Source organism: Vulpes vulpes, chromosome 4 (genome assembly GCF_048418805.1).
Source record: "Vulpes vulpes isolate BD-2025 chromosome 4, VulVul3, whole genome shotgun sequence".
Classification (NCBI taxonomy): domain Eukaryota; kingdom Metazoa; phylum Chordata; class Mammalia; order Carnivora; family Canidae; genus Vulpes; species Vulpes vulpes.
In genome coordinates this window covers 37,450,052-37,471,445 of record NC_132783.1, presented here as the reverse complement: position 1 = coordinate 37,471,445, position 21,394 = coordinate 37,450,052, and the positions used below count along the sequence as shown (strand labels likewise).

The 21,394-nt window shown below is 37.8% G+C and overlaps 1 protein-coding gene across 4 annotated transcripts in view; it reads right to left on the bottom strand.

The window, feature by feature from the left end:
* Nucleotides 1-21,394, bottom strand: part of PAPSS1 (3'-phosphoadenosine 5'-phosphosulfate synthase 1) — a 183,279-nt gene that overhangs the window by 1,138 nt on the left and 160,747 nt on the right. For all 4 annotated transcript variants that reach the window (XM_072755517.1, XM_026017570.2, XM_026017569.2 and 1 more), the window contains one exon: nt 12,844-13,073. In XM_072755517.1, coding sequence (XP_072611618.1) covers nt 12,844-13,073 — 230 coding nt within the window. The remainder of the gene's footprint in view (nt 1-12,843; nt 13,074-21,394) is intronic.

Below are 21,394 nucleotides of genomic sequence, written 5' to 3'. Positions count from 1 at the left end.
CTCAATTCTCTATGTATTTAGTTCTATTCAATTTTATGACATGTGTAGGTTATGTATCCACCACAGTCGAGATGCATCAACAGTTCCAAAACTATGGCTGCCCTTTTTCAGCAATACCCATCTCTCCTATTCACTTCCTCCTCCGTAGCCCATGCTAACTACTAATTTAGAACTAGAGATGCTTAAAAAACCCAAAAAAGTATTAAATCCAATTTACCTAGCACAGAATGAAAACTTAGAAAATTTGAATCTGTAAGGTTAAATGCATTATGGAACATTAAGAGAAAAACTATCATTTTTTTTTCATAGCAAAAACAAGTATCAATAATTGATACCATTCCACTGGTAAGATACCATAAAAATAGTTTTTCTCCTCTTCTCATATTCAAAAACACACAAAGGTCCTTAAAACCATTAAGCTCTGAGCACCTATGCTATGCCACATACTGTCTACTAGTAATTTCATCCTCTTCCCTCAAACAAGGAGAGCCAATCTACATAGCAAACCAGGATCCATCAAAAGCTCTGCATCACTTAGATCACATGCTGTTTTTACTCCTTGTTAGGAGCTGTAGGTTTCCTTTTCACTTCATTATTTGTGGAGTTAGCCTGGGGATCATAAATCATAAACTGTCACATGCTTCTAGAAGGATGCCAAGTATGTTTTTTAACTAAGAATCACACTTCCAGGAATCTACATTTAGGAAATAATCAGATGCACACAAATGTTACACATAAAGAAAGCTATCTGAAAGTTGTTTTAGGATGTAAAATATTGTTGTTGTTGTTTTTAAAGATTTTATTTATTTATTCATGAGAGACACAGAGAGAGAGGCAGAAACACAGGAAGAGGGAGGAGAAGCAGGCTCCATGCAGAGAGCCCGATGCAGGACTCGATCCTAGGACTCTGGGATCATGCCCTTAGCCAAAGGCAGACACTCAACCACTGAGCCACCCAGGCGTCCCAGGATGTAAAATACTGTAAGTGACCTGAAGGTTCTAAATAAATTATGGTACAGCCCTGAGTAAAATAATCAGGACACAAAACTTTATATGCAATACAAATGCAATTTTGTTAAAATATAGAGCATGTGGAGATGCAGCTATAAAGAAATATACCCAAATATTAATAGTTGTCATTTCCATACAGTATTATGAAAAGTGCTTTTAATTTTGCTCATGTTTTCTGTAGTTTTCTACAATAATTTTTATCAATATCAAAATCAAATAAAAATACAAATATCAGTAATAATTTTTACGAGTAAAAGCTTGTTTTAAAAAATTTCTACCCAAAGTGATTTTAAATAATTTTCTAAAAATTAACCTTAAAATTACCTGAAACCTCAATCACTTAAAATACTGCCCCCGAGGAAAGCAGATACATAAGGTACTGCAAGAGCATTATGCTTCCTATTCTAGTCTCATAGTAGTTATAATGGCTTTTAATTTATATTTACAGAGCAGGCATTACTTAACAGTAAAGAGTGTACAAACAGTAAAAAGTATATGAATGGTGCTAGAGACACAAAAATGTTTACTAACTAGTGATTGGGTACTTATTAGCTTTCAGATTAGGAACTCAATAAATATTCGGTGAAACAGAAAAGAATGAAATGGTGTATGTATAGAAAAATTCTACTGGTTCAATACAGAACCATGTATAGTCTTAAATGAGTCACTACGCTTCATCTTCTGACAAAAAAAGGGGACTACAGGGTCTCTGATTGCTGGAGTTAATCTGAGCTACTTTTATATTCCCTTTTACCTAAATCTAGATTACTCCCACTAGAGATTTCTACATGACCTTCATAATGATCTCTTCCATAATCATTTTCTGATCTGCCTTCTCTCTGATCTTGCTCAACTCCACTTTAGGCAGGGCAATGCACATACCATCTTCCTAATTGGTCCACTTAAATCTATCTATGAGCTCTCAGACTGTGGGCTCCAGGCCAAGAAAGACCAAGTACTCCCGATCCAAATTGTGTACTGGTTTCTCGTCTCTCTTTCTGCTTTTGTCTGTGTGTTCAATGACCCCACTGCTCACTTGACTTCTAAAGCTTGCAACAAAGAGGCTCTGTGTGTACTTTTTTCATGAGGCCAGGCCTATGCATCACCAAATTTGTTAGTTCCTCAGATCACTACCTCTTCAATTCACTGCTGGCCCCATTTCTGGCCTTTCCAACTCCCCAGTGGGATACCCAGATTTTAGTGAATCCCCCAATCCCCCAAACTTAAGTTTTATTCTGGAATACTACACTTGTAGGATATCAATACAAAACAGTGTGACTCATTTCACAAGAAAATCATCTCTTATCATTAAGCAGAAAGGCACTACTTTATTTTTTTAAAAATATTTTATTTACTTATTCATGAGAGACACACACAGGGGGGCAGGCAGAGACACAGGCAGAGGGAGAAGCAGGTTCCATACAGGGAACCCAACGTAGGACTCGATCCCAGGTCTCCAGGATCAGACCCTGGGCTGAAGGCGGCGCTAAACCGCTGAGCCACCTGGGCTGCCCGACACTACTTTAATTTAGGCACAAAACACCTTCCCCTAGTTACCCTGCAGGCTTTTCTTACTCCCTCAACTTTGAAAAAGACAGGAAGATAAACATATGCATTCACCTCGACTTTTCAACAGCTCTCATCTGCTTAGGTAAAATACCTTTTAAATGTCTATGTAAATTTTCACTGATGATCAAAAAAAATGAAAGGTTAACAGATACTGCTTAAAAGACGGATTCAGAGAGCTTCAATCTAAAGGCTATCTCTCACTTCTATCATCTCTTCAATATGCAAGACAAGTCAGATCTTCTAAAACATACGGGCCCATGCAGATGGCTGGTTACCACAGCTGACATGGAAAAAGTAAGCCAACATCTTTCTCTTATACAAATGACGATCTAAAGAAAGACAAAGAAATTGCATGTGAGATGGGTTTAGAAAAGAAGCAAGACTGTAAAAGGAGATGTCAAAACATTCAGTAAGGTTGGGTTAGAACCAATTTGCAAATTTATCAACACTAAAATGAAAGCAGAGTTGGAGAAAATGGGTAAACTTTCCAAAGAAAGACGACTCAGCAAAAGGAAAAGCATTTGTCAAAGGAGTAGGAAGAAAACCAAGATGACATGGAGGTTATAGAAGAAGAGAAATTCTCAAGTGTTAAAGCCACACAGAAGCTGAGAAAAATGATTGAAGGAAAGAAGAAAGAGTGATGATCTGGAGTTAGAAGACACGGTAGTTAATGCAGGAGGGTCTCAACCTTCTCAATAAAGATGTGAAGACGGCCTTAAAGGGTAACAAGAAGCTGTGCAGGAATGGATTAATAACAGCATCAACACTGCTGACTCCAGACCAGCCAGGTTACCCCTGGGGGCAAGGCTTAGCAAAGCCCAGGTCAGAGGGGAAACCAAGAGGGTAGAAGGGTCCAGATAGCCATCTGACTGTATCTAAACATCCTCGCTCCAACCTGATGTAAAATCAGTTAGTTTAGCTCAGGAGGTTCACTGATTGGCTCCCTAAATAAGCTTCACTGAGGAAAATTATAACCCTAGAGCTTTTTTATGGCCACATAAACTTTAAAGTTTGATTTCAACAAAGGAAACATTGTGTCCCATGCATCAAGTGCCTGTTCTTGATGGCAATGAAAAAGAAGTGAGAGCATAGCTTGCAAGATGACTCTGTCCTGACTATTTGATGAAAGGGAAAAAGCCAGACCAATTATAGCTCTTTCTTTTCCCCACAATGCCAAACGATCTGGAACCCAGAAGTTTGCTTGCATTCCTTCTGAAATTGCATTTTAAAACCAAGGTCCCTGGGTACCTCTTTTACTGATGCTATTTCACACTCCATCTGCCCTGCATGCCACAAACATTTCTTCATCACATGAAATGGGAGTTTCTATTCCCACATGGTGGTAGCTCCACTCCACCCTGGATACAGAAAACACATTTATTTCCTCTGCCTCATACTTGTTCTGTCACATAAGGGTTTTACTTTTTATCAGAAGTCAGGTGCAAGGACTTGGCACAAGAGTCACATTATCCATCATCAAATCATATTTTTCACAGTTCGTCTTAAATTAGATATCATCTTACAAAAATAATTAAATCTAGTAAAAACTCAGGCAGTCGGAGAATAATCTAAAATTAGCTCCCAACTTTACCTGTGAATAATCAAGAATCTGCCAGAAGCAGAAAAGGCCACTAAGTAAATGACCAAGAGGCTTTTACTACAAAGCAATTCTTATACGCCATCTAATTACACTAGTTAACCAATCTCCCATGGCACCTGAAAAAAGAAAACACAAATATGTTTGATTTTTCTTCCTTCTCAAAACCACTTGGTCGTAGGTTCTCATAATCCACAGCTCTTAAAGGGGTTAGAATGGCAGGGAGGGGAAAAAGCACAGCATCTAGCAAGCTATGTGGGACCCTGTGGAATGGACCAGCGTCTTGTCCCACGTGGGATATAATAACTGCATGTGGCCAGCATCTTGACAAACTCCAAAGTACAATGACTCTTGGCCACTTGTTGAAGATTTTAAATCTTTACAACCATCTGCTGTCTCTTAGTCCACATATGTGGCCATCAGAGCCACCAGCACGAGTTATACAAATGGACAAGAGCTGGGGTCAGCAGATGGCCCAGCAAGTGTATCTTTTGAAGGTTCACACTCAATTAGATTGGCTTTTTAAAAAATGTTAACTAGACGATAAGCAATCAGAGAAGCAAAGAGGAATTTCTTCTCTGATAGAACTAAAAATAACAGTGGTAACTTATAAGTCAATCTAATGAACTATTTTTGGTCTAAATAACTTTTCATCCAACTTAAAAGAAGCTCATATATGATACCGTGTAGATCAAAACACTAATTCTTAGGTGTGAGGTCAAAAATCATCTCTTCAAAACCAGATTTTTTTTTTTAAGATTTTATTTATTTATTCATGAGAGAGGCAGAGACACAGGCAGAGGGAGAAGCAGGCTCCATGCAGGGAGCCCAATGTGGGACTCGATTCTGAGACTCCAGGATCACGCCCTGAGCCAAAGGTAGACGCTTAACCGCTGAGCCACCCAGATATCCCAAAACCAGATAATTATTTATGGCTTTTTTCCCAGGAACAAAAAACACTGGCTAACATCATACAACATAAATTTAACAAATTTTAAGTTTCAAATCAAAGACCAACTGAAATACACAAAAACTAATCTGGAACCTACTTAGCCAAAATCCTTAATTCATCATGTTTTCCTCTCAGCATTCCAATGTTATAAGTAAAAGCTAGAGAATAGCGCCTATCAGATATTCAGTCAACAAATTCCCAGGATTGTCCTAAAATGTACTGAAGTCAACTCAATCTTCTTTACCAAATAGGGTCATGAAACCTATACTCTACCACAGTGTAGAAGAATGGAGGTTTTTAACTGGGTGCCAGTGAACAGGTTTCAAAAGGATTCCAAAATATCTTAACGGGCAAAATGGGGATTCTGTGCTTGCAAACCAGGAAAGAGCATGTCAATTTCCACCTGCTTCTGAAAGAAGTCTCTGATTACTCAAGAGTGGATCCCAATTTTCAGAAAGCTAAACTCAGATGCTCTTTGATGCCCATCATCAAAAATAAAATTGGATGGCATGGGGTCCATGGCTGAACTCTGGTTATTGAAAGACTTCCTCTCAGCCTCCTGCCATGACTTATTCTGATGTCTCTGGGTCCTGCTTCCTATATACAGCCTGCTTAGTTTCAGAAAGTTATAGACACAGAAATAATAAATTTTCAAAGGGTTTTTCAAAATTAGGAACCCAAACAGCTTACGTATCCATGAGTTAACCAGAAAATTAGGTAAACCCAGGACATGGCTAGATAATGACCACAGTAAATAATTTCCTTTATGTTTGTCATCAGGATTTCTTTGAGACATATGTGACTATCCTCATTTATTTAGAAACCAGGACTTCTATTACTCTCAGAACATCTAGATCAGCTCCAACTATGAAAGTAAAAAGAAGTCTGAAGTATTAAAAAAAAAAACACACACACACTTGGACATGTGACTAATGATGAATAATTAAAAAGAAAATAAGTACCCAAATACGCCAATATTGTTACAGACCTCTGATTCTCAACAGAGGTGATTCTGCAACCTCATCTCCCCCACCTCAGGGTAAATATCCTAGAATGCACCAGACCCCCCACCCAACCAACAAATTATCTGGCCCCAAAAGTCAATAATGCCAAGGTTAAGAAAGCCTCCTAATTGGCATGTTTGTTTGTTTTTTTAATTTTTATTTATTTATTTATTTGACACAGAGAGCGAGCAAGTGAAAGCAGGGGGAGCAGCAGGCAGAGGGAGAAGCAGGCTCCCCACTGAGCAGGGAGTCCAACATGGGATTCAATCCCAGGGCCCTGAGATCATGAACTGAGCCAAAGGCAGATGCCACCTAACGCTCCTAAATGACATGTTATTGAGAAAGAAATTGATTTGATATTGTTATAATAAGGAAAATCCCAGTCCTACCCCCAAAACGGCAGAAAACATAAGAAAAGTGAGAAGATCCCAAAGTCACAGGAAAAAAGAAAAGCAGACAAAACAGTCAAGACACAAAACACAACACTGCAGCTCTTTCCTCCTGGAACCCTGCAGTAAGCAAGATCAGTGATGACATGGCACAGCTCTATAGTCCGAGGGGAGAGCATAGCCAGGTCCATTTGAAGTGCACCATTTGAAGGTACAGATACAGAAAAACTATACTCCATGTGTGCTGGACAACGGGTAGAAGAGATGGGACTAGCTACCATCAGCAGATGCTACCTGCCCTCAATGACACCCAAGGACACAAGTGAGCTTGTGAGGAAGCCTCTGGGCCAGTCAGGTTCTGTAGCACAGAGGGGCCTGCATACCTTCCTCGCTCTGACCTGTGATGCCCACACAACCACTGGGACTTGTGGCACAGAATGGTACCAGAACGAACAAAAGGAGCATTGGAATGTGTACACAGAGCTTCTAATAATGTGGAAAGATGCTCATGAAAAGTAAATAATTAAAAGCAGGATAAAAAATTCTACTATGTCTGGAGTGACTGGGTGGCTCCATCGGTTAAGTGTCTGCCTTCAGCTTAGGTCATGATCCCAGGGTCCTGGGATCAAGCCCTGTGTCAGGCTCCCTGATCAGCAGGGAGTCTGTGTCTCCTTCTCCCTCTGCCCCTCTTCCTGCTTTTGTTCTCTCACACTATCTCAAATAAATAAATCTTCAAAAAAAAAAAAAAAATTCTACTATGCTATAAATTCAACTACGTTAAATGAATATAAATAATAAAATCAAAACAGAAAAAAATGGGTGATGGCATTGTGTTATTTTTAAATTGCTAATATATCTTCTTCTCCTTTTAAATGCTTTTATAATTTTTTTAAACATAGGTTGTTTTTTTTATTGGCTGGCCACTGAGGGAACTCATCCTATTCATTACTCACCCAAAAATGCATAAAAATCAGGGTATCCCATCCACCCAGAAAGAAGCAACTTTTTACGAACAAAGGTTTTAAAGAGCAAGAACACATGACTGTGGCCTATTTTTCTTCCACCAGGCTGGAGTATTGCTCTACTGGAATACCCAGATTACTCTATCCTAAGCTCTAAGGGAAATATTTTCCTGAGAACTGTCCCATTTGCTCTACTGTTTCTCTAGTACTTATATGATTATGTCCATTTACCTCATAAGGGTACTTAAAACTGGCTAGGGCTTTGGGGTAGAGAGAAGATCTTTGGCCTTGTTTGGTTCAAGGCTACTTTGGTGTTCCTGGTAGTAAAGAGATAAATCTTCATCTAGTCTTCCAGCACAGCAGAATTCTAATTGGGACTCTTACATTGTTGGTTACCCTTCAATGTATGGCCCGCTCTCCTCGTCCCCACCACTTCTCACTTTCTGATGTTACAAGATGATTAAGTGCAGGACACGAGTACTATTGGATTTTATAATGAAAATATTACAACATTGGGGCAGCCTGAGTGGCTCAGCGGTTTAGCGCCTGCATTCGGCCCAGGGCATGATCCTGGAGAACCGGGATGGAGACCCACATCAGGTTCCCTGCATGGAGCCTGCTCCTCCCTCTGCCTATGTCTCTGTCTCTCTCCCTCTCTGTGTCTCTCATGAATAAATAAAATCTTAAAAAAAAAAAAAAAAGAAAGAAAAGAAAACATCACAACATCTCCTTAGGATGTCCTATCTATTTTTCCTAATATTAACCATCAGAGAAAATTTTTACTTTTATTTTATTCCTAGAAAACAAAAGCTTCTCACAGCTCTAGAATGGTTTCAACAGATAGGTCTATGAAAGGATGAAGACAAATAACATTACTACCACTAGGTCATTTGTATGGCAAAGGGGATTTGTGCAGATGCAATGAGTTACTAATCAAATGATCTAAAATAGCGAAATTATCTGAGTGGGTCTAACCTAATTACTGGGGCTCTTTAAAAACAAAGACTTTTCTCAGCTGACAGCTGAAGGGAAAGTCAAGGAGATGTGAAGTATGAGATGGATTTACCATGAAGGAGGATTTATTGCTGGGATGGAGGTGTCCACAAGAAAGGACCTAAAATGGCTTCTAGGAGCAGAGAGCAATCCTTAGCCAACATCCAGTAAGAAGATGGGACTTCAGCCCCACAAGTGCAAGAAACTGAATCCCGCCAACAAGGGTCATCTTGGAAGTGGATTCTTTCCAGAACTTTAAGATAAGAGCCCAGCCTGGCCAGAGAATCCAATGTAGTCCACCCAGATTTCTGACCTAAAGAACTGTGAGATAATACATAGTATTGTTGCATTAGAAAGCTAACAAAATTAGCAACTTGGAAATGCTGAAGTATAGCTTTAAGAGTCTTCACACAGAAACCACTAGAAAAGATGAGCTTTCCTATGGAAAGCATATAAAAGAAAGGAAGGCTAAATGAAAAAGTGCTGAGAGATGCCTACATTAGAGTATTTTTTTTAAAGATACTAATGGTATCATGTAGAATTAAGATTTACTCCAGCACTGAAACTATGAAAATACTCTACTGATAATGTGGAAATAACCAGACCGCAAACATTTTCATCTACCTGTCTCTTCATTCACCCGTTGCCATAAGGAACTCTTACTCATGTGTGCTTTTTGTTGAGTTGCTATTTCAGGATTCTGAACCATAATTTTGCATTTTTCTACCCAAATACAAAGATTTACTGCATAAAGGAGACATTACAAATAACTGAATTCTAAGTTTGTTTGTAATATCTGAAAGAATGGGGTTTTTAATCTTGTAGTCCTAAAACTAAATTTCCTTGAGTCACTATTACAGCAAATATGAACCTACTTAACTTCCTAAGTAAAAACAGATGATTTTTATCATAATTCCTATCAATATCTTGCTTGAAATCTTCATGAAGTTTTTTTCTCCCTAAGCCTTGTCTTACACTAATATTTAATTAAATCAAAAGCTACAAAATCATTAATTACATAAAAGCTGGCATTGAATAACGTCCATTAATCAAACATAAGACAACCTCATATGTGCATAATTAATAACTGTGTTTTCTCACTACATCAAAGACTATCGCCTTTCCACAAAATTTTAATCACTTTCCAACATATTCCCATCAACTTAATTATATTTGAACACAAATATAAAAAATTAGAAAACTAAGGCAGTTTTAAGGCTTCCCAAGTTACAATTTATTAAGATTTGGTAACTCAAAAAATTCCAAGAAAATGAGCCACTCATGCAACTAATATAGAATTCATCATTGGAAAATCTTATGAGAACTGATGTAATTATTTAGCTTTTGAATGATTAAAAGAGAGACTTAAAGCAATACTACACAGATTTAACAAAACATGAAAGTTATCAAGGGCTTCCCAGCACATCGGTCAACCACATACAGATGGGTTCTGGGTCCTGTGGGTGACTGAATCACCTGATAATGCATGCAAAGAAACCACAGTAATGAGACATCAGAACAAGGAGAAGTGTAAAAGAAAAGCTCCACTTAAAAGAAAAGCTCCACTCTATTTAGTTTTGTTTCCTTAATTCACCAACATGCAAACTCACCTAAGTTTTAATTATCTGGCCACTAGCAGAATGATTCTATTTCTCTCTCCTTACTCTGTAACTAACTAATCATTACTTTCAGAACAAGATTACGTTCATAACATCTTGTACACCAACTAAACAAGACAGCTGCATGCTGGATGAGAAGTAAAACGTTGCCCAGCACAGCATTCCATCTCTGACACTCCATGTTTTATAAATTTGTAGAAAACTATACTACCCTCCAACAAGGGTTCTCGGCTGGGGAGCTTTCAAAGAACTACTGGTGTGTAGGCCTGTCCTCGCAGTAATACGTAAATTAGATTCTCTGAGGGTGGGCCTACATAATCTTAACCACAAAAGGATAGGACTGTATTAGAAACTTTTTTTTTTACTTTCCTTAATATTTAATTTATATCTTTAGTTTCAATTACTTTTTGTGGTGATTTAGTTCAAAGTTTACTCAAATTGCTTTTATTTTTCTTAAAATTCTCTTGTTAAAGCTCCCGAGGTATCCCTTTGGAAGAAAAGGCCCATGTGCAATTCTTAGCACACCCCTCTTACAGCTGCACTGTTTGTAAGACGGTGAAATTGCACTGTGTGTACACATGTAAGTATATGTACACATGCATACATATATATATATTAAACATACAAACAACATACACAGACATATATATTTTTAGGCCAAAACAAAACATGCCACAATTTAAAACTATTTCTATGTGTTGGCCATCACTGGTCTTTTATAAAAGTAAAAATGGTCTGGATTATTGCAAATTCTTCTCTTGGTGTAGTTCAGAAGTATACTGGAATCTGGACCACATTTCAGATCTTCAGAAAATAAGTTTAGAACAGTTCCTTTTTGAATTCCACACCTAGGCCACAGAGTATAGGTAGGAGTTGCCTACATCAGTTATATAAGCCTCTTCTGTTCATTGACTCGTAAGATTTTCCTGTATTTTAGCTATTGGTCGTCACTCTGAAAAGCCTGCTATTGCCGAAAATTATGCATTTGTTTTTCTCCAGAATTATTCAGATCATTAAATGGGAAGCCAATTTAAAAATAGTATTTCTTTACCCAGCTTATCATCTATCACAAAGAAATCAAATAACACAGAACCTTATGTCGCTTTTAGAAACAAGAAATTGTTTTGATCTTTACATGTTTCTTTTTCTTTCTTGTCCTCACCATTACAAAATGGGCCACACCAAATGAGGACACAGGGTCAGAATCAGCATTATTCCTGAACACAGAATTAACTGTAAAGTATCAAAGAAGAATGGATGAGGCTCTCAGATTAAAGGTTATTAGACCATGGCTGATTTTCAGTTAGCACCTGTCAGTAGAGGTAAATGTAAGAAAACACAAAAAATACCTGTTTTACTTGCTGAACATGAACTGTGACTTGTACAAAAGAAATAGATGTACTAAATAAGGAGATGTACATTGTACTAAAAAAGCATCAATCAACAAAACAAGTATCTGCTAACATATAAAAATAACGATGCTACAGGATCATGGAAGGAACTACAGATTTTAAGTTAGGATGGAATCAACTCTTCCACTGCCATTATTATTATTATTATTATTATTATTATTATTATTTTAAGATTTTATTTATTTGACAAGAGAGAGGGAGAGGGAGAAGCAAGCTCCCCGCTGAGCAGGGAGCCCAATGCAGAACTCGATCCCAGAATTCTGGGATCATGACCTGAGCCAAACTCTGCCATCATTTTAGAAAAGAAACAAGGCCAGAGGCACAGGGCTCTCTAGTCACAAAGCAAGGACAGGCCTAGAACCCATAACTTCCTATTCTAGAGCTTTACACTGCCACTCTAAATTTAGATTGATATTATTGATAGATAAAAATCAATACAATAGATGCATGTTCATACTACCAATAATCTGTACTAAAAGTTTGTTCATTTTTCGCTCCTCCTAAAATTTTTGAAGAAGTTGTACTTTTATTTTTTTAAAGTATTTTATTTATTTGAGAGAGAGAGAGAGAGAGAGAGAGAGAGACTGTGTGTGTGTTGAGAGAGAATGAGCTGCGGGGGCAGGGGCAGAGGGAGAGCGAGCAGCAGACTCCCCACTTAGCAGAGCTCCATCCCAGGACTCTGAGATCATGACCTGAGCCAAAGGCAGATGCTCAACTGACTGAGGCACCCAGGTGCCCAGAAGTTGCACTCTTAGTAGTCAACAGCACAGGCTCTGGAGCTACACTGCTTGGCTTCAACTGCTGGGCTGCCATTTATTGCTCTGTGGCTTTATACAAGTTACTGAACTGTGTATGTCTCAGCTTACCACTAATCTATAAAATGAGGCTAATAGCAATACCATAGGATTAGTGTGAGGAATAATTAATACCTATAAAGCAAGTAGGAGAATGCCTATCACATAGAGATTTCACAAATATTAAATTCTCTCTCACTACATAAATTTTCTGGGCTTACCAGAGTAATCATCACTAAGTCTCTGGACTTAGTGCTCTATAACACACAGTAAATGACAGACACAGAAATGTCAATACTGCCCTTAAGAACTCTGCAACAAAATTCCTGAAATCATGAACCACGAAATCAGATTCACTTTTTATTTCTGCTTCTAACTGCTGGAATATTGAGAAGTTAGTCCTTAGGTTGGGTCTTTCTCTGAAATGGGTACAACAAAGCCTGCCATCAGAAAGTTATTGCAAAGCTGGGACAACATGGTGATATCCCAGGAGCAGCTTAAATCACAAGGTGTTTCATAGATTTGTGAATATAAAACTTACTGTTCAGAGTCATAGTAGTCCATACGCTTCTTTTTCTTGTTGTAAGCTGCAACTCGAAAGGGAACTATTTCCAAGGTAATTAGGCCAGGGGCCATTGTCAGCACTTTAGCACCATGAGTTGGCTCATAAAGATCCTTCCCTGTTTCTGGATGAGGCATACCAGCAGGGTCTCGTCCAACAATGTAAAAATTGGCTCCAGCAACCATCCGTGCTCTGCAATGCCACTGGACCTAGAATGGAAAATTTTCATATCCAATAACTACGCTTTTATGCCAGTATCTAGAAGTAATAAACAGATAATAAATGCATGTATACAGGTAGCCCCCAAATTTATAGTCCCCAACTTTATGATGGTGCAAAAGTATACACATTCAGTAGAAACTATTTCTCTAATTTTGAATTCTGGTATTTTCCCAGGCATGCAATATGCAGTAGAATCCTCTCTCATGATGCTGGGCAGGTGCAGTGAGCCACACTTCCTAATCAGTCATGCAATCACGAGGGTAAACAATCCACACATTTACTACCATTCTGCACCCGTACAACCACTTTGTTTTTCACATTCAGTACAGCATTCAATGATATTATTCAATACTTCATTATAAAAGAGGTTGTGTTAGATGATTTTGCCCAACTGTGCTAACAAGAGTGCTCTTCACATTTAAGGTAGGCTAGGCTAACTTATCATGTTCAGTAGGTTAGATGGCAAAACACAATGATAAAATACTTTTATGCCTCATACATGCCACCTCTTCCTCTAATCACTCTGAGATTCAGCATTTCATGAAAATTCTTCTCATCCACTCTGCCCCTTCACTGTAGATACATAAGACCTTTGCTAGATCAGACTCAGATTTTTTTTAAGATTTTATTTATTTATTCATGAGAGACATGAAGGGAGGGATTGAGAGAGAGAAAGAGAGAGAGAGAGAGAGAGAGGCAGAGACACAGGCAGAGAGAGAAGCAGGATCCATGCAGGGAGCCTGACGTGGGTCTTGATCCCAGGTCTCCAGGATCACGCCCTGGGTGGAAGGCAAACGCTAAACCGCTGAGCCACAAGGGCTGACCCCAGACCCCAGATTTTTATTAAGAGTCAACCAACAATTCTGCAACTTAAGTGGAATATCATTTTGGCCTCATACAAATTAGCTACTGCTTACAGAGTTAGATTTAAAAAGGGCAATCTAAGTTCTCTGAATTTAGGTGAACTTACTTTGCTCATTATTTATGTTTAGATACTTAAAATCATTCAAGTACCAAATGGCCAATGAGCCAGGGATGTATGGCTTAATTTTAATATGTAAGGAAGATCAGATCATTTAATCCAACCCCCTCCACCCTTTTAAAAGGAGAAAAAACCGAAGCCAGAAAAATTAGTACCTTACAGGATCACAAAGTAACCAGCAGTGGCCAGTTCTAATTTTGACTTGTAAAATAACCCGAAAATTTAATTGCCTCCTTGATTTATTCTAGAGGTTCAATGAGGAATTAAACACAACAAACATGGATGAGTCAACATTCTCCTGCAAGTGACCGAATAATTTCAATTTACATGTTACTGAGTGGTTTCCCTCTGACAATACTTTTAAAACTAGCAACTAAAATAAGCAAAAGACATGTAGTAACTCTTCCAAGAACACCTGGTGTGAATCAACTTAAAACCTACTGAAAAGGTAATGTGCTTTCAAGAGAATGAATGCAAGTCAGCCCATAGCCATCCTGTATCTGGTTTAGAAACTCAGGCTTTAGAAACAGACTGTTCTATATATATATATATGTGTGTGTATGTATGTATGTATGTATGTATGTATGTATGTATGTATGTATTTATTTATTTATTTATTTATTTATTTATGATAGGCACACAGTGAGAGAGAGAGAGAGAGGCAGAGACACAGGCAGAGGGAGAAGCAGGCTGCAGGCTCCATGCACCGGGAGCCTGACGTGGGATTCGATCCCGGGTCTCCAGGATTGCGCCCTGGGCCAAAGGCAGGCGCTAAACCACTGCGCCACCCAGGGATCCCCTGTTCTAGATTTAAATCCTGGTTTTGCCCCTTAATGATAGAATGCCCTTAGTCACTTTCCTAATAGAAGCCTCAGTTTCCAAATTTGTAAAAATGACAAAGATAATGTTTAACCCATAAGATTGACAGGAGATTCGAAAACACTCAAGATAGCACATGGAGCTCAACAAAGGACAGTCACAAATATTGCCACTGTTACTATTACTCTATGAGAAAGTCTAGACAGTTCCAGTTGCATTTAATTGCTTCCTAGCCAGTGTTTCTAAAGAAAATTCAGTTGCTCTATGAAAAACATGACATGCTGCTCAGAACATGGTAAGTAAAACCCTGAAAGCTGCCTGTTTATCCCTCCAGCACAAAGGCCAAGATATATTATCTTGTTATGCCCAGTGTCAAGCATGTTTGGGATACTGAATGCATATGAAGAAGGAATATTAGGTGATGTCTACAGGTTTCCTATAGAGTCAAGAATCCGTAAGTAGCCAACCTAACAAGAGACTTATTTTCTGCTTTACTTGAATCTGTCTGCCAAATAACAGATTGGCTTTTTTTTCTAATTACAAAAGTAATTTAACTCCTATGTGGCAAACAGAGCTAGATGTCTTTACAGCAACTGATTTTTCTTTGCCCTGATCTATTTCTTGATGACAGAAACCTCAGTCTAGAGAATGAAAATGCCAGCGCCTTGTTTTTGCAGCCTTCCTTGCCATACAGTCATATAGCCATACAGTATGGGCATCTGAGCAAATAATAGGACCTCTGAGGAAGTCGGCTGAAGGATTTCTGAAAAACATTTTCCTAATAAAATTCTCAACTCTCATTTATCTGAAAATGTCTTGACTTCACCTTCATTTTTCCTTGAATATAGAATTCTAGATTAACAGACATTTTTGTTTTTCTCTTATAGATGTCAGTCCATTGTTTCTGGTTCATATTGTTCCTAAGAAAACAGCCATCATTCCTACTATTTCCCTACTGTTCCCTCTTCTTCCTTCTCTCCATCACTTTATTTATTTTAGAGAGATAATTTTTTAAGATTATTTATTTTAGAGAGAGAGAGACAGAGAAAGTGTGCAAGCAGGTGGTGGTGGGGGGCAAGCCGACTCCACACTGAGCACAGAGCTCAAAAGGGGTGCTCATCTCATAACCCTAAACTAAGATCATGACCTGAGCTGAAACCAAGAGTCAGACACTTAATCACTTAACCAACTGAGCCACCCAGGGTCCCTATTGCTTTGCTTTTAAGGGTCCTCTTTATATTATGAAATTTCAGCAGATAGACTGCTTGTGCTTAAGTGTGGTTTTCTTTGGATTTATTCTAAGATTTATTAGGCTTCTTCAATTTGTAGGTGGACATTTTCCACCAAGTTTGGAAAACTTTTAACGAACATTTTTTTTCAAAAAACCTCTTCTGCCACATTTTTTCTCTCTCTCCTTCTTTCAGAACTCCAATTATACATATGTTAGATGGCTTGATATTACCCACAGGTCACTGAGGCTCTGTTCATTTTTCCCCCTATAATTTTTTTTTTGCCAATAATTTCAAATAATTTTGTTTTGACTTCTTGCTCACTGACCTTTCCTTCTGCCAACTCCAGTCTGTATTTATGTCCATCCAATAGATGTTTTCATTTCAGATCCACCTTAGTCGTTGAATTTCTATTTGATTCTTCTTTACATAGTTTCCATTTTTTTGAGATTCTTCATCTATAACCATATTCACTCTTAAGAAGCTTTAATGCTCTGAATTGCTAATTCCTACATCTGCATTATCTCAAGGTATGTTTCTAGCACTTTTATTCTGGATTATAGGTCACACTTTTCTGCTTCTTTATATTTTAATTATTTGTTATTGTATGGTAGATCTGTGCATGTTTTCTTCCAAGGAGTATGAATTGTATTGTTTTTCTTTAGAGTATCAATGGCTACATTCTAGAGGGCAGGTAATTTACTGGCACCTCTCATTTTTTTGAGATTTACTTTTTTCCTTTTTGGGCATGTCGCTTTATAGCTTTTTTTTTTTCTTTTTCTCCTTTGGTAAGATTTATTTTATTTGAGAAGAAGAGAGAGCATAAGAGAGCACATGGGGATGGGGAGCAGAGGAGAAGATCCCAAGCAGACTCCCTACTGAGCCCTGAGCCCCATGTGGGGCTCAATCCGATGACCCTGAAACCACAACCCAAGCCAAGAGTCCAACAGTTGACTGACAGAGCAACCCAAGTGACCCACCACTCTATAGCTTTTTGTGCCAATTATCAATCTACTGTCTCTCAATCTTAAATTCACCCTTCAGTACTTGATCTGAGATAATGGACTGAACTCTTTAAGCATTCCTCCCTTATAGTGAGCACAATGTTAAGTTTTATCAGTAGAGGGCATCATAGGGACATTACAGGAGGAAGGGGGCATCACTGTGTATGGGGATACTGAGTGGCACTCTGATCCACGGACAAGCCCAAAGTGCACAAGCCTTCAATGACCTCAAAGACCTAGCCTGAGCCCAATGGCCACCCACTGCTATCTTCCTAGTGTAGACACTGATACACCCACCAGCCTGTGCTCACCTGTGTTCCAGAGGGCTGTTTCCTGCATTCACCTCAATACAGGGATCACACACTGCACTGCTCTGGCAGCAAGCGGGCTCCCTCCCGATACCCTGACCCACCCTGAGCACTAGTCTGTCAGCCTCAGCTAGCCTGTTCACCAGAGAGGTGTTTCCTACTTTCTGGTTTCTGTGAGCCCAGACAGTCCACTGAATTTATCCACCATCTGGCTGGGATGAAACCATGCCTTTTTCAATGACATCTATAGCCCAGTCTTAGTGAGGGGGATCCCTTCTCCAAGTTTATCTTTCCTTTAGTAATCTCCCTCAAACCTAGGGTACCCTTTGAGTTCACTTCACATTTTTATGATTACTCTCTATTGAAGTTTAGTAATTCTTTAAACTTCCCCTGTTCAAATTCTAACACTAAGGTTCAACAATTATCTCACTTCACTTTCAAATCAGGTTTGAGAATTGTCTAATCAAAACGTTACACAGAATATGGTATACTCAGAATCAATTACTGTAGTTAAAATAGGTATTTGTTTAGTTCCTTAAAATTAGAATTGCTCTTGATTTGTCGCAATATAGCCATCTTACCTAGAAGAGTATCTTATTTGTTTTTCTCTTACCTATCTTTAATTGACCTCTCTTTTGATAAACAAAGTCTCATTTGCTCCCTGACTCCATTAAAAAAATGATATTCATCATCTATCCCCCTACTCCTGAACCTGGCAAAGATTTTGGTAAATTTTATTTTTAGCAGTTTCTGAAACAAAAAAATAAACACACTTTCCAAATTTAAAACTACATTATAAAAATATGTAACTGTACTATATTATTTACATATAGTACCATGACTACTACACCATCCTCTCCTGCCCCAATTGAGATTCCACTATCCTAGAAGCCTGGCAGATTAAGTATATATCTTCAATTTTTCTTAATCGAAAATACTGATATTTAATTAAGAGCCAAAACTCTTGATTTTGGCTTGGGTCATGATCTCAGGGTCATGAGATCAAGTCTCATGTTGGACTCCATGCTTAAAGCCTGCTTGGGATTCTCTCTCTCCTTCTGCTCCTTCTTCCTCTTTGCCCAACTCCCGCTTGTACACTCTTGCTTTAAAAAAAAAGAAAAAAGAAAAAAAAACTGAGGAAAACAAATGAAACAATTTAAGTCCAACTTAGGTAACCTATTTCTTTATATATTCGCTCTGAAATTTGCTTTTTTATAAGTGTAATAAATTTTATTAAAATCAGCATTCCATATGGCAAAACTCAAATACTCAACTGGTTTATAAAAGAATGTTAAGCACAGAAACCATTTTCTTACATAAATGTGCAAATTTTCCTTTCCAAACTATCAAAAGTGTACTTATTTTAATAGTACAGAAATTCTTTATAAAGTAAAATCCATGACCTATTTTTGTTGGGTAAAAACTCTTTATATTCATTCATCTCACGAATTCCATGTCAAAATAACCTTCTCTCTTCTTTGTACACTATTACATCCTTCTAATATTAATCTATTTTCTTGAAATTCCCAAGTCTTAATGGCCTGCCTCCTAACTCTAGCAGTAGGAGTCATTTTAAACTCTTTAAGTGACTGGGAAAATCTAGAGAGGCAAATGAAAAAGGAGGTTCATCTTTCCCATTATTAGATTCTGGGTTCTTATAGCTTTTGATCTTAATTGTGCAACTAGTACTCTGAATGCTTCTACCAATTTCTATTACTCTATATGGGTACTGAATAGTATCTAGTCCTCACAAGAGTCACATTTCCAATGTGCAATCCAAAAATTACAAATTTGACTTAGAAGTTTCATTCTCAGCTTGTAGAAGAGATTTACAATTTACAATTACTCTCATCACACAATCCTAAGAGTTTAGAATCCAAAGCCTTCATTCTGCAAATCAAGAAACTGAGATGTGACATTCAAATTACAAGTTCTCCCAAAGATTCCCTTTATTTCCAAGGAACCTCAACTGTTTGAGTCTTTGAAATAACACAACTGAAATGCAGGAGATGTATTTGTTTAGAGCCATCAGCAACCAAACTTATTTTATTCTTATAAATTATGATCCTCTGGCTGAGCCCAGCTTTGCAGAGCGAGACAATCAGGGGAAAAGAGGATAAATCCACCATGGCCCATCTCACTCCTGCCTCTCAAGCCAAGGGGCCCCCAAACTTGCTTTTGATAAAGGACAGAAGTACTTGATTTTCTTCTGCCTCTCCACCCTCTCACCTGTTATTATTTTAAGGAATCAAAGGTGGTATGGCAGTGGAAAACATTTCATGAAGTCCTTTACCAAGGTGAGAGAAGATCAAAATAGATACCAATTACTGAGCTCCTCCTAATATGCTAGTCATTGTACAAAATGTTTTATAAATATTTTCTCATTTAATGTTTACAGCAAATTGATCAGTTACTATTCCTTTTTCAAAATAAGAAAAGAAAATGGAGACTTGGAGTTTTAGTAACATGTCGAAGATGCAAAATGACGAACTGAGAAAACATTATTCCTGGGTATCATCAACCCCCGAATCCATGCATACCTAGTCTTACTGAGTCCCTTACACTGTGTCAGGCCCTACAGAAAGACAGGATGTCAGGAGGACAAATTCTGGTTAGCACTACACTTAGGGAAGAAACAGTATATAGACTACCTAACTGCACAAAAACTGTACTAACAGACCATACTAGACCATGATGCTCCCTCACTAAGAAATAAAAACAGATGTGGAGTAGAAAGAAACCAGGAGGAAAAAAAGGGGATTTTCTATAAAGAAACCAGGAGGAAAAAAAAAGGGCATTTTCCCCCATAAAAAGCATCCTAAAACATCTGCAAAATCTAATGTCTCTGAATTAAATTAATAATTTTGGTTATTAAGAAACTATATATAAGCTAAAAATATATAAAATACCAGACTACTCAGATCCCCAAAATTATTTTCAAAATACACCAACAGATTCTAAATGTTTCTGTATACAGACCCACAACTGCTTATCCAAAAACCTGAAATCTGAATTTTTCCAGCTTTGAGATATAATTGACATATGACATTGTGTGAGTTTAATGTATACAATACGATATATGTACATTTTGTGAAATTACCACAATTAGGTAATGCACGCATCTGAAATTGAAAAACCGTCATCTATCTAGTTTTTAAAAGTAATTTAGTAACAAAACCTGATCAAAAGTGACACAGAGTTAGTTATGGGCTCTACTGATCCCACTTGGTGTGAAAAATCATTCATTGTGCCACAGAAATATTAATGTGCTTTATATCCCAGGAGAATTAGGTAATATGTAACCCTAAAGATCCTGGAAAAGAGCCTATGTCGCACTACTCCAGAAACATGAGTAATATAAATGAGAAGACAAAATCATCAGACTGCAAAGATCAAAGTTTACAATTAAAACTGGGGAGTCTATGGCTCTTAATAATTAGGCTTAAATCTCCAGAAGAAATGTCTCCGTAGGTTGGTTGGAATTCTTAGAAGTGCTTACAGGGAGGAACAGATTTAAATCCTAACAGACATCCTATTTAAGCTGCAGATACTGGTACAAAACACAAACTAATTAAATACACTGGCATCCACGAGGCAATATATTCCTACTGTCCCAGTGTAGGGCACCTGCTCATTTGCACAGAAACAGTTTCTATTAAGGAGTCATTTACTAATGCATGGATAACTTTCAGGATAAAGAGAAATCCTTACCTCCAACTATGTTTCCTCCAAAATTCAGCTGGTTTTCCCTACTCACATGTCTTAACCAACAGATAAAGCTGTTAGTTGCACATACTCACATTCCAAAATACCTCGTATTTTCAGCACTTTCACGCATTATTTATACTTTACAAAAACAGATTTAGTATTTTGTGAGAAGGGACAACCACAATTTCCTATAGTCGATGAATATTTCACAAAAATGAAAATGTACACATATAACACCTTTTTGGCATTAAAAAGTAA